We start from the raw sequence: 14,372 nt of genomic DNA, 5'->3' as shown, positions 1-14,372 counted from the left end.
GGCTCACTGCAAGCTCTGCCTCCCGGGTTCACGCCATTCTCCTTCCTCAGCCTCCCGCGAGCTGGGACTACAGGCGCCCGCCACCTCACCCAGCTCATTTTTTTGTATTTTTAGTAGAGACGGGGTTTCACCATGTTTGCCAGGATGGTCTCGATCTCCTGACCTCATGATCCGCCCGTCTCGGCCTCCTAAAGTGTTGGGATTACAGGCGTGAGTCACCGCGCCTGGCAGTTTACTTTTCAAATAATATACAGTCCCTATTTTTTATGCACTATTTTTTCATTTTAAAAAAATTCATTTTAAAATGTCAGGGAAAGAGAAGCCTCTGAAATTATTTCCAGAAATTCACAAAAAATTACCAGCTATAGTCCACATTAGTTCAAGAATTAGTAAAAACGATTTTTTTTTTTTTTTTGAGATGGAGTCTGGCTGTGTCGCCCAGGCTGGAGTGCAGTGGCCGGATCTCGGCTCACTGCAAGCTCCACCTCCCACGTTTACGCCATTCTCCTGCCTCAGCCTCCCGAATAGCTGGGACTACAGGCGCCCGCCACCTCGCCCGGCTAGTTTTTTTTGTATTTTTTAGTAGAGACAGGGTTTCACTGTGTTAGCCAGGATGGTCTCGATCTCCTGACCTTGTGATCCGCCCGTCTCGGCCTCCCAAAGTGCTGGGATTACAGGCTTGAGCCACCGCGCCCGGCCTAAAAACTATTATTGATTGAAAGTATACTATATACTAAAAACTGTACTCAACATTCCATCTCATATTTAATCCTCAAAAAATACGCCTGAGTATATGGAATAATATGGGCTGTCATACAATCCTCCTAGAAATCTACTCCTAGAGAAACTCCCATACATAAGCACTAAGAGACTTAAGAATGTTTAGAGCAGCACTTTTCATAATAAAAACCTGGAAATAACTCAATTGTTCATCAACAGTGGAATAAAATGTAGTACATTCATCCAGTGGAATATCATATAGCAGAAAAAAAGAATGAAATAAAGCTGTGCACATTAACATGGGTAAATTTAAAAGCATAAATATGTAAAGAGCAAAATAAGAAAATCTCAGAATATAAAAATGGCATATTGTATGTGAACACCAAAAAAAGACAAAGCTAAACAATAGAGTGTTTAAGGATACACTCACTGGTAGTAAAACTATAAATCAATAGCCAGGCGCAGTGGCTCACACCTGTAATCCCAGCACTTTGGGAGGCTGAGGCGGGTGGATCACTTAAGGTCCGGAGTTCCAGATCAGCCTGGCAAACATGGCGAAACCCTGTATCTACTAAAAATACAAAAATTAGCCAAGCATGGTCATGAGCACCTGTAATCCCAGCTACTCAGGAGGCTGAGCCATGAGAATTGCTTGAACCTGGGAGGCAGAGGCTGCAGTGAGCCAAGATGGCGCCACTGTACTCCAGTCTGAGCAACAGAGCGAGACCGTCTCAAAAATAAATGAATAAATAAAAATGAAACTATAGGCTGGGCACGGTGGCTCACGCCTGTAGTCCCAGCACTTTGGGAGGCCGAGACAGGTGGATCACGAGGTCAGGAGATGGAGACCATCCTGGCTAACACGGTGAAATCCCGTCTCTACTAAAAATATAAAAAATTTGCTGGGCATGGTGGCGGGTGCCTGTAGTCCCAGCTACTCGGCAGGCTGAGGCAGGAGAATGGTGTGAACCCGGGAGGCAGAACTTGCAGTGAGCTGAGATCACGCCACTGCACTCCAGCCTGGGCAACAAAGCAAGACTCTGTCTCAAAAAAAAAAAAAAAAAAAAAAAAAAAAAGAAACTATAAATAAATGCAAGGAAATATTATCACAAAAGTCAGCATAGTGGTAGTATCTGGAGGGAGCTGTATATATGGGCCTTCAGGGGTACTCGTAATTTCTATTAACCTGGATGGCAGGTACATGGTTGGGACCTGTATAATTTTTCAACTACACAAATACATTATATGTACCTTTTTATATGTATATTTAATAATTTTCAAAAAATTTAAATCCTTCTGGATTAGCATAACACCAGTTTTACAGAATTATATAAAGTATCCAAGGTTAATATCATAGCTGTAAGTGACTGAATCAAAACTTGAACCCAAATTTGCTACATCTCAAAGCCTACGCTTTTTCCTCTACATTATGCAACTTCCATACTATCAACTTGCTACTACCTATGCAACTATTAAGGGCTGGAATTTTGTGAAGTAGGAAGAAATCACCTATCTTGGCTAATAAAAAACATTCAAATGTAAAGGTACTAATCAGCTGGCAACAGGACCAGTGCTACTGTTTTTCCAGTGTTAATGATGTTCCTCTTACAGTAACTTTTCATACTTGAAAATACCTGGCCATGATTAAAGGTCTAGCTTTTCTCAAGCTAATTGTCCTGTAACAGAATCAAACCAAGTAAATGAAGCTACATTTCATTAGGATCTGGCACTAAACAAATGAGCTAATGATACCAGGATTTTTAGTTTCTTCATTTATATGTAGCACTACTAAAATGCAATGGAGATAATTCAAAATTTAAAAACCCTGGAGTTCAAATCCTAAAGCTACCACTTATAAGCTGTTTTGACTTTCAGCAAATAATTTTTTTTTTTTTTTTTTTTTTTTTGAGATAGAGTCTCACTCTTATTGCCCAGGCTGGAGTGCAATGGTGTGATCTTGGCTCACCACGACCTCCACCTGCCAGGTTCAAGTGATTTTCCTGCCTTAGCCTCTTGAGTAGCTGGGATTCAGACATTTGCCACCATGCCTGGCTAATACTTTAATTTTTTTTTTTTTTTTAGTAGAGATGGGTTTTCTCCATGTTGGTCAGGCCAGTCTCTAACTCCCGACCTCAGGTGATCCCCCTGCCTCAACCTCCCAAAGTGCTGGGATTACAGGCATGAGCCACCACACCCAGCCAACAATCTTATCTTTTGAGCCTGATTTCTAACACACAAAATGAATATATTACCTACCACATACATGGATGGATACAGTGGTTGTCAGAGTTAAATGAGATAATACAGGACAAAATTGCTAGATCACTGCAGTATGTTTCATAGATGTTCAATAAATGTTAATTCCTTTCCTTTATTCTAGGACTAAGAAAGCAAAAACAAATTGAGACGCAAAAAGACAGCTAGAAAAATTAAAAGTAAGTAGAAGAGTCTTTAAGAATAATAGTTTTCTAAGTAACAATAATTTAGTGGAAAAAAAGATTTCCCTCCATTATAGCAACAACAAATATAAACAAAATTCAGCTCTCAATTGTATTTGCTCCATATTATTTTGATGAAGATGAGAATTGTAAAGTTTTTATTAAAGGGTAGCATTACCTCAGAGATCCTAGAGGGACTGAGATTAAATAGCACTTGATGATCTGTTAAGCTTACTACGCCAAACCATTTTTTTCAAACTATAAAACAGTTGAGCAATGTATCATGATTTAGGCATTGCAAACCAGGTATTTTACCTCTTGGATTTAGGAGGCTGTCTCTTCTCTATGATTTCACGGAGTCTTGCAGCAGACTGTAAAGTATAAAAATCATGTAAAAATGTTTTAACTACATATCTTACCTTTTAAAATATTAGGTATCTGCTACTATACCCACGCTAAATTAAGGTCTATTCAGGAACTAAAGATCCTAAAGATAGGCCATAAGTCCTGATCAGCGTTTCTGTACTCCAGCCTGGGCAACACAGCGAGACCCTGTCTCAAAAAAAAAAAAAGGCCAGGCGTAGTGGCTCAAGCCTGTAATCCCAGCACTTTGGGAGGCCGAGATGGACGGATCACGAGGTCAGGAGATAGAGACCATCCTGGCTAACATGGTGAAACCCTGTCTCTACTAAAAAATACAAAAAACTAGCCAGGCAAGGTGGTGGGCGTCTGTAGTCCCAGCTACTCGGAAGGCTGAGGCAGAATGGCGTAAACGCGGGAGGCGGAGCTTGTAGTGAGCTGAGATCTGGCCACTGCACTCCAGCCTGGGCGAAAGAGCGAGACTCCATCTCAAAAAATAAAAAAAAATAAAAAAATAAAAAAGGCCAGGCATGGTGGATCACACCTGTAATCCCAGCACTTTGGGAGGCCAAGGCGAGTAGATCACCTGAAGTCAGCAGTTTGAGACCAGCCTGACCAACATGGTGAAACCCCATCCCTACTAAAAATACAAAAATTACCGAGGCATGGTGGCAGGCGCCTGTAATCCCAGCTACTCAGGAAGCTGAGGCACGAGAATCGCTTGAACCCGGGAGGCGGAGGTTGCAGTGAGCCGAGATCACATCATTGCACTCCAGCCTGCGCAACAAGAGCAAAACTTTGCCTCAAAAAAAAAAAAAAAGACAAAAAAAAATGCCTTCGAATCAATGGAATACAGTAACCTCTTCCTATTAAGTGCAAAACCTGCTCCTATTTTAGCCTTCCTCATCTGACACTATGAAACCTGGTATGTTATTGACCTTCTGGTGGGAGTTATGACATCTTGGGTTTTATTGCTCTTGTTGTTTTGAGACAGGGCCTTGCTCTGTTGGCTAGGCTGGAATGCAGTGGCACGATCGTAGCTCACAGCAGCCTCAACTTTCTAAGCTCAAGCCATACTTCCACCTCAGCCACCCCAGTAGCTACGACTCCAGGCATGCATCACTATGCTCAACTAATTTACTTTTTATAGAGATGGGGGTTGGTCTCCGTATGTTACCCAGGTTGATCTCCCACCTCCACCTCCCCAAGTGACAGGATTACAGGCGTGACCCACTGCTCCCGGCCCAGCATCTTGGTTTTAAATACAGACTCCACACAAACCTCAGACAACTGAAGAGAAGCAAAAAAGTCTGCATTTTCTGATATGTTCTTCAGTCTCTTCCTTTCGTAGGGTGACAATCCCGAAAAATCATCCTATAAAATTACACCAAAAAGATTCCATTACTTTATATAATCTATAGGAAAAGCACTTCACGAAACTATGTGTTTCATTTTCTACATGAATACTTTACTTCAAATTGTACTACCTCTATTCATTTCATGCCATCTAACCAAAACAGACGTTTGCTGAATTGGGTATTTCAGTAAATCTGAATTTGGGATACTCACAGAGTATCTGTATGGCTTCCTAAGTTAAGAAGTGATCTGATATTAGAAATCAAGTAGTATAATCTAGTAGCAAATTATTTCCTAGTGGCAATTAATTGTACTATTACTCAAAAGTTATTTTTGGTCAGGCGTGGTGGCTCACGCCTGTAATCCCATCAATTTGGGAGGCTGAAGCAGGTGGATCACCTGAGGTCAGGAGGTCAAGACCAGCCTGGCCAAAATGGTGAAATCCCGTCTCTACTAAAAATATAAAAATTGTTCAGATGTGGCAGCTCATATCTGTAATCCCAGCACTTTGGGAAGCCGAGGCAGGCAGATTACCTGAAGTCAGGAGTTCAAGACCAGCCTGGCCAACATGGTGAAATCCTGTCTCTACTAAAAATGCAAAAAAAAAAAAAAATTAGCCAGGTGTAGTGGCGGGTGCCTGTAATCCCAGCTACTCTGGAGGCAGGGGCAGGAGAATCACTTGAACCCAGGCGGCAGGGGTTGCAGTGAGCTGAGATCATGCCATTGCACTCTAGCCTGGACAACAAAAGCGAAACTCCATCTCCAAAAAAAAAAAAAAAAGTTATTTTTATCAAACAAAAAAACTTTCTTTAAATGCAGTAGAGTAAGTACATGTCTCTACTTTCTCCTAAAGAGCCACTAATGTAACAGTAAGCTAATTTTTTTTAAACCCTGAGATATAAGACAGTATATTCAGGAAATAGCAAAATACTATAAGAAAATTCAAAAAATAAGAACAGAAGTTTTTAAATCCATTAAAAGGCTTAAATTTAGAAAGTAGAACAAAAAGATAAACACATGGACAGAAAAGACAAAAAACAGACTCAATCTTAGAGGTCCAATATCCAATTCATTGTTTGAGAGACTGCAGAGAAATTGGAAGAGAATCAATCATTAAAAAATTAAAGGCCGGGCGCGGTGGCTCACGCCTGTAATCCCAGCACTTTGGGAGCCCGAGGTGGGCGGATCACAAGGTTAGGAGTTCGAGACCACCCTGGCTAACAAGGTGAAACCCTGTCTACTAAAAATACAAAAAATTAGCCGGGCGCAGTGGCGGGCGCCTGTAGTCCCAGCTACTCAGGAGGCTGAAGCAGGAGAATGGTGTGAACCTGGAAGGCGGAGCTTGCAGTGAGCTGAGATGGCTCCACTGTACTCCTGCCTGAATGACAGAGCAAGACTCCGTCTCAAAAAAAATAAATAATAATAATAATAATAATATAAATGGGAGGCCGGGTATAGTGGCTCAAGCCTGTAATCCTAGCACTTTGAGAGGCCGAGGTGGGCAGATCACCAGGTCAGGAGATCAGGACCATCCTGGCCAACATGGCAAAACTCCATCTCTACTAAAAATACAAAAATTGGCCGGGCATGGCAGCACACGCCTGTGGTACCAGCTACTCAGGAGGCTGAGACAGGAGAATTGCTTGAACCCGGGAGACGGAGGTTGCAGTTAACGGAGATTATGCCACAGGACTCCAGCCCAGGCAGCGACAGAGCGAGACTCTGTCTCAAAAAAAAAAAAAAAAGAAAAAAGAAAAAGAAAAGACAGAAAGAAAAATAATGTAAGTGGGAGACTGAAGCAGAAGGATCACTTGAGCCCAGAAGTTCAAGGTTGCAGTAAGCTATGATGACACCACGGTATTCTAGCCTGGGCAACAGAGTGAGACCCCCATCTCTAAAAAATAATAGTCTGAAAACAAAAATATTATTTTAAAGTTTCTCAAAACTAAAGACGTGAGCTTCCAGATTACAAAAAGCCCAATGAGTATGCAGCATAATGAATGAAAAAGGACTCAGGCAAGCAGGCTCAGTGGCTCACGCATGTAATCCCAGCACTTTGGGAGGCCACCAGGCAGATCACTAGAGGCCAGGAACAGGAGACCAGCCTGGCCAACGTGGTGAAACCTGTCTCTATTAAAAATATAAAAAAAACTAGCTGGGTGTGGTAGTGCACACCTGTAATCCCAGCTACTTAGGAGGCTGAGGCACGAGAATTGCTTGAACCTAGGAGGCAGTGGTTGCAGAGAGCCGAGATCACACCACTGCATTCTAGCTGCCAGGGCAAGAGCAAGACTGCCTCAAAAAAAAAAAAAAAAGCAGGCCGGGTGCGATGGCTCATGCCTGTAATCCCAGCACTTTGGGAGGCCGAAGTAGGCAGATCACCTGAGGTCAGGAGTTCGAGACACCCTAGCCCACATGCTGAAACCTCATCTCTACTAAAAATACAAAAATTAGCTGGCCGTGGTGGCATGTGCCTGTAGTCCAAGCTACTCAGGAAGCTGAGACAGGAGAATCGCTTGAACCTAGAAGGCAGAGGTTGCAGTAAGGCAAGATTGTGCCACTGCACTCCAGCCTAGGCGACTGGGTGAGACCCCGTCTCAAGAAAACAAAACAAAGAAGAACCCCGGCCTCGGTATATCATCACAATTTTTTTTTTTTTTTTTTTTTAAAAAGAGATGGACTCTCACTCTGTCACCCAGGCTAAAGTGCATTGGCTTGATTAAAACTTACTGCAGCCTTGCACTCCTGGGCTCCAGCCTTAGCCTCCCAAGTAGCTGAAACTACAGGCCTGTGTTACTATACCCAGCCAGAAAAGATCTTAAAAGCATGCAGAGGGAAAAAAAGATCACAAAGAATCCAGAATCAGAATGGCACAAACTTTCAACATTGAAGGAAGTGGGAAGACAATGGAACAATGCGTTAAAAGTTCTAAGGAAAGATTAAATTATTTTCAACTTACAATTCTAAATCCAATTAGGTCATCAATCAAACATAAAGCTAAAGACTTTTTCTGGGCTGAGCACAGTGGCTCACACCTATAATCCCAGCACTTTGGGAGACTGAAGCGGGCAGATCACGAGGTCAGGAGTTCGAGACCAGCCTGGCCAACATGGTGACACCCCCGTCTCCATTAAAAATACAAAAAGCTACAATGAGGAGATCGCACCACTACATTCCAGCCTGGGTGACAGAGTGAGACTCCGTCTCAAAAAAAAAAAAAAAAAAAAAAAGACTTTTTCTGACATGCAAAATATTTGCCTCTTATACACTTTTTCTCAGAAAGCTGCACTTCACCAAAATGAAAGAATAAACCAAGAAAGACATGGCATGCACAGCGGCTCACGCCTGTAATCCCAGCACTGTGAGAGGCTGAGGCAGGCGGATCACTTGAGGTCAGGAGTTCAAAACCAGCCTGGCCAACACTGAGAAACCCCTTCTCCACTAAAAATACAAAAAATTAGCCAGGCACGGTGGCGCATGCCTGTAATCCCAGCTACTCGGGACGCTGATTTGGGAGAACTGCTTGAACCTGGGAGGTGAAGGTTGCAGTGAGCTGAGATCATGCCACTGCACTCCATCCTGGATGACAGAGCAAGACCCCATCTCAAAAAAATTTTTTTAAAAAAGTATCTTGGCTGGGCGCAGGGGCTCACACCTGTAATCCCAGCACTTTGGGAGGCTGAGGTGGGCAGACTGCTGGAGCCCAGGAGTTTGAGACCAGCCTGGGCAATAAACATGGCACACCCACATCTCTAAAAAAAAAAAAAAAAAAAAAAAAAGTCAAAATTAGCCGGACACGGTGGCACATGCCTGTAGTCTCAGCTATTTGGGAGGCTTTATATATTTTTTTTAAAAACAAGAGTCTTGCTCTGTCACCCAGCCTGGAGTGCAGTGACTTGATCTTGGCTCACTGCACCCTCCACCACCCAGGTTCAAGCGATTCTCCCATCTCAGCCTTCCGAGTAGCTCAGATTACAGGCACCTGCCACCACGCCTGGCTAATTGTTATATCTTCTTTTTTTTCTTTTAGTGGAGGGAGGTGGGGACAGTCTGGCTGTGTCGCCCAGGCTAGAGTGCAGTGGCGTGATGGCTCACTGCAACCTCCACCTCCTGAGTTCAAGCAATTATCCTGACTCAGCCTCCTGAGTAGCTGGGACTATGGGTGCCCGCCACCACGCCTGGCTAATTTTTGTATATTTAGGAGAGACGGGGTTTTACCATGTTGGCCAGGCTGGTCTCGAATTCCTGACCTCAAGTGATCCACCCACCTCAGCCTCCCAAAGTGCTGGGAGTACATGCATGAACAACCACGACCGGCCTAATTTTTGTTATTTTTATTAGAAATGGGGTTTCACCATTTTGGGCAGGTTGGTCTGGAACTCCTGACCTCCGGTGATCTGTCCACCTCCTTTTTTTAATTTTTAATTTTTTTTTCTTTAGGAGCAACTCTATTAACGGACCTATTTCATTACATCAAACTAAAATCTGCTTTATGTTTACCTTGTATTCTTCAGAATCTTACAGTCTAAGAGGCCAAAGGGATAATCTAATCCAGTGGTTCTCAAAGTGCAGTCTTGGACTAACAACATCAGTGTCACTAGGAAACTGTTAAATATGCAAATTGGGCTGGGTGTGGTGACTCAAGCCTTTAATCCTAGCACTTTGGGAGACTGAGGTGGGAGGACTGGTGGAGCTCAGGAGCTCAAGACCAGCCTGGGCAACATCTCCCACCCCCAACCCCACCAACATCTCTATTTTAAAAAAAAAAAAAAAGAAAGAAAGAAAGAAAAAGAAAAAAGATATGCAAATTGTATGCTCCAACTCCAAAACTTCTGAATCAGAAACTCTGTTGGTGGGGCCCTGCAATGGAGTTTTAACACACTGTCCAGGTAATTCTGATATAGCCTAAAGTTTGAGAACCACAGATTTTATCCAAACCCCTCACTAAGGTGATTTGCTTAAAGGAACAAGGTTTCTTAGAAGTGACCATGCTAGGCCGGGTGCGGTGGCTCACGCCTGTAATTCCAGCACTTTGAGAGGCCGAGGTGGGCGGATCACAAGTCCAGGAGATTGAGACCATCCTGGCAAACAAAGCGGAACCCTCTACTAAAAATACAAAAAATTAGCTGGGGGTGGTGGCAGGCGCCTGTAATCCCAGCTACTCAGGAGACGGAGGCAGGAGAATGGCGTGAACCCGGCAGGAGGAGCTTGTAGTAAGCCGAGATCGCGCCACTTCACTCCACTCCAGCCTGGGCAACAGAGCAAGACTCCGTCTCAAATAAAAAAAAAAAAAAAGAAGTGGCCGTGCTAGGCTATCAACCCCAAGTCCAATTCATCTAATACTTATCCCATGCTGTCCCACTATGAGTCCTGGTTCTTAACTCTGGGATAAGAAAGCATAAACCAAACTTCTATTTCATAACAATAACCCTTCAATTATAGTATCTCCCTTTCCCTACTATCATTTTCTGTTCCCTGAGTTCCAGCAACATTATGTCATGTGCTTTATATTTTATCTTATCCTGTTAAAATTTGTCAGTTTGAATGGAGCACAGCCCTCCTGGTAGGCAGAAGCCAAAAGAATTACAGACCAGGCTGGGCGCAGTGGCTCACCACTGTAATCCCAGCACCTTGGGAGGCTGATGCTGATGGATCAGGAGGTCAGGAGTTAGAGACCAGCCTGACCAACATGGTGAAAACCCGTCTCTACTAAAAACACAAAACTAGCCAGGCATGGTGGGGCGCCTGTAATCCCAGCTACTCAGGAGGCTGAGGGAGGAGAATCTACTGAATCCAGGAGGCCAAGGTTGCAGAGAGCCGATATAATGTCACTGCACTCCGGCCTGAGCGACAGAGCGAGACTCAGTCTCCAAAAAAAAAAAAAAAAATTACACACCAAATTCCTTAAGTTGATTGGAATTACATAGAACTAATTAATGCATTTCTCATGTATCTTACCTACTGTCATTTGTCTCCTTTTGCATTTAAAGGAAATATTATTCAACACATCCATATAATCAGTTTCCCTACCCTGATATCAAGGGTCAGTCAATACCATATATCCCACAAACTGATGACTTCTGATATACTGTACATAAATATGTAAAGGTGAGCAAGGCACCATAAAGTATGAGTAAACCCAAAAATATATGCAGTAAGTTTAGAGAAAGAAAAAGGCAAGCAGAGTAAAGATTAAGTCAATCCTTTCATTGACACATCAACAGCAAAAGCAAAAATTATCCAAGGAAGTTATTTATTAAACCTTAAAAATAATAATGTATTATTACATTTATTCTTACATTATTAGATAAAATAATTTGTTTGTACCAGAGAGATCCTTGAAAAACTTCAATTTATCAGAACTTCACATTTATAAAAAGATACTAGAACAAGCTAATTAAGTCCTTACCAGGCCTGGTGTGATATCTTCATCACTGTCTCCATCCTGACTACTTTCCACATCAACACTGAGATTCATCTCATCTGCCGTTCTCTTGGGTTGTAGCTTGTTACTTTCAGTATGAACAGCTGAGGCTGAATTTTGCAGCGTGGATTCAGACTTAGAAGACGTGGTTTTCATCTTTGGAGGTATAATCCTTCTGCAAGTTTTCTTTATTTTAGTCTTCTTACATGCAACTTCATTGTTAGAATTCTTTTCTAATAGGGATTTGGGGCACATAAGCTGGTCTAGCTGGTAATTACTGAGTGAAAAGGGGGCAAGATAGACCTTAGCTGTTTTCATTAAAACTGTAGTCTGTACTGGTCTCAGAGACACATAAGCGATGTTTTGATTTTCTTTATATTCATTTACCTATTCAGATCAATAAAAGAAAAGAAAGTATTAGAATTCCAAGTCCTGTGCCTTTTCTTACAGGATCCCCAGCAGATCTAATAATTCCCATTTCACAATGACAATATAAATCCAAATTGATGCCAGGTGCGGTGGCTTACGCCTGTAATCCCAGCACTTTGGGAGGCTGAGGCAGGGCCTGAGGTCAGGAGTTCAAGATTAGCCTGGCCAACATGATGAAACCCGCCGCCCCCCCACCCCCCCCCCGGGCTCCCCCACCCCCCACCCCCCGCCGTCTCTACTAAAAATACAAAAATTGGGTGTGGTGGTACCTGCCTGTAATTCTAGCTACTCAGAAGGCTGAGGCAGGAGAATCGCTTGAACCCGGGAGGCGGAGATTGCAGTGAGCCAAGATCATGCCACTGCACTCCAGCCTGGGCAACAGAGCGAGACTCAAGCTCAAAAAAATAAATAAATCCAAATTGACACCCTGTAAGAAAACTTTTTTTCCCCTCCAAAATCTAGATATGTAATTCATTAACCTTAACCTCAACAGAATTCATTTACTGGCCACATTTGCCCATCAGAGTTTTCCAGACCAATAATAATGACTAGCATTTGGACTGAAGCAAATACCCCAACTGTCAGCTGCGGATTGTCTGGAATTATTTAAAGAGTGTGAAGGTGATCATAACTGTGGCAAAAGCAAACGCAGAAGGTGGAAGAAAGGGAATCCCAGATGTGACTCTCCCACTATTTCTAGGGTTATTGATAAGAACCTTTCGTCAAAGCCGAAGGCCTCAGGGCAGGGATCGCCGCCAACCCCCAGTACCAGGTGCCCTCGACCTTCCGGGCCTGTGTCCCGCATAACCCTCACAAAAACCGAGGCAAGAGCACACCTGGAAGCACCAATCCGTTTCTCACCTTCATCTGGGGTCGCTGTCTGGAGTCCGCCTTCTCAGCCGCCGCGCCCGACCTGGACATCTTTCGGCTTCTCGGTGGCCGGCTCCTTCCCGCCAAGATTGCGGCGGGAGGCCGAGAGGGGCGGGGCCGGGACGGGGCGGAGCCCACTCAGATCCTCAGCGGCCGCAGCGCCAGAGCGGGAAGTCCGGGTTACCCGCGCTTCTTAAGAAGGCCGCTTTGGGCCGGGCGCGGTGGCTCAAGCTTGTAATCCCAGCACTTTGGGAGGCCGAGACGGGCGGATCACGAGGTCAAGAGATCGAGACCATCCTAGCGAACACGGTGAAACCCCGTCTCTACTAAAAAATACAAAAAAACTAGCCGGGCGAGGTGGCGGGCGCCTGTAGTCGGCTCAGCTACTCGGGAGGCTGAGGCAGGAGAATGGCGTAAACCCGGGAGGCGGAGCTTGCAGTGAGCTGAGATCCGGCCACTGCACTCCAGGCTGGGCGACAGAGCCAGACTCCATCTCAAAAAAAAAAAAAAAAAGAAGGCCGCTTTGGCCGGGCGCGGTGGCTCACGCCTGTAATCCCAGCACTTTGGGAGGCTGAAGTGGGCGGATTACCTGAGGTCGGAAGTTTGAGAACAGCCTGGCCAACATGATGAAACCCCGTCTTTACTAAAAGTAAAAAATTAGCCGGGCGTGGTAGCACGTGCCTGTAATCCCAGTTACTCAGGAGGCTGAGGCAGAATTGCTTGAACCCAGGAGGCAGAGGTTGCAGTGAGCCGAGATCGTGCCATTGCACTCCAGCCTGGGCAACAAGAGTAAGACTCCGTATCAAAAAAAAAAAAAAAGAAAAAAAGAAAAAAAAAAATCGCTTATGTGTCTCTGAGACCAGTACAGACTACAGTTTTAATAAAAACAGCTAAGGCCTATCTTGCCCCCTTTTCACTCAGTAATTACCAGCTAGACCAGTTTATGTGTCCCAAATCCCTATTAGAAAAGAATTCTAACAATGAAGTTGCATGTAAGAAGACTAAAATAAAGAAAACTTGCAGAAGGACTCAAATTCTTTAGGGAAGTACTGGGGCTGAACTGACATTTTTACCTCAGACTGCTGATTTTGATTCAGGTGGTACTGGGATCTCGCTCTGAAAAACATCGGCAGGCCGGGAGCGATAACTAACACCTGTAATCCCAACACTTTGAGAGGCCGAGAGGAGTGGATCACTTGGGCCCAGGAGTTCCAAACCAGCCTGGGCAACATAGTGAGACCCCATCTCTACAAAAAATACAAAAATTAGCCCGGCATGGTGTTGTACGTCTGTAGTCCCCGCTACTCGGAAGGCAGGGGTGGGAAAATGGCTTGAACCTAGAAGGATAAGGCCACAGTGAGCCGTGGTCGTGCAGCACTCCAGCCTGAGCGACAGGGCAAGACCCTGTCTCTTTTATAAATAAAAATAAAATAAGATTCTGGCTATTCTTCTCTTTAAGTTTCCTTCTACCCAAAACTGTTTCCTTAGTTTCTTAATTGGGTCCCACACTGTTCTTGCCTGAGACTTGTCCAGTTTCATTTCTTCTCCCACTCAAGGCCCAGTTGTAGAACACAGGTGAAGTAATTTGGGTTAATCACATTAACAGCAACTTCAAGGCCCTCCATGACTCAAAAATTACTGATAAAACCAAACTTTTCATGGTGTCCTGTATAATGCATACTGTTTCTGGACTTCAGAACTTTGTTTCTGCTGTCCCTTGTCTCCCCCGCAGTTATAAAGTCCTTTCTAATGTGAAATGTGCCCTGACTTTCCAA

General features: G+C 44.0%; 1 protein-coding gene across 6 annotated transcripts in view; it reads right to left on the bottom strand.

Moving 5' to 3' along the window:
* The window catches only part of WDR76 (WD repeat domain 76), a 44,390-nt gene that overhangs the window by 28,979 nt on the left and 1,039 nt on the right, over positions 1-14,372 (bottom strand). For 2 of the 6 annotated variants that reach the window (XM_073012124.1, XM_073012125.1), the window contains exons 2-5: positions 13,671-13,934; positions 11,284-11,473; positions 4,800-4,892; positions 3,474-3,529 (exon numbers count right to left, since the gene is read on the bottom strand). In XM_073012124.1, coding sequence (XP_072868225.1) covers positions 3,474-3,529; positions 4,800-4,892; positions 11,284-11,454 — 320 coding nt within the window. In that variant the 5' untranslated portion in view covers positions 11,455-11,473; positions 13,671-13,934. Of the gene's footprint in view, positions 1-3,473; positions 3,530-4,799; positions 4,893-11,283; positions 11,686-12,563; positions 13,109-13,670; positions 13,935-14,372 lie in introns of those variants that run through there. The other 4 variants (XM_008016794.3, XM_008016796.3, XM_038009914.2 and 1 more) reach the window with 4 other exon arrangements.

Source organism: Chlorocebus sabaeus, chromosome 26 (genome assembly GCF_047675955.1).
Source record: "Chlorocebus sabaeus isolate Y175 chromosome 26, mChlSab1.0.hap1, whole genome shotgun sequence".
NCBI classification, from domain to species: domain Eukaryota; kingdom Metazoa; phylum Chordata; class Mammalia; order Primates; family Cercopithecidae; genus Chlorocebus; species Chlorocebus sabaeus.
The sequence above is the reverse complement of the archived record's forward strand: the minus strand, read 5'-3'. Positions and strand labels throughout refer to the sequence as shown.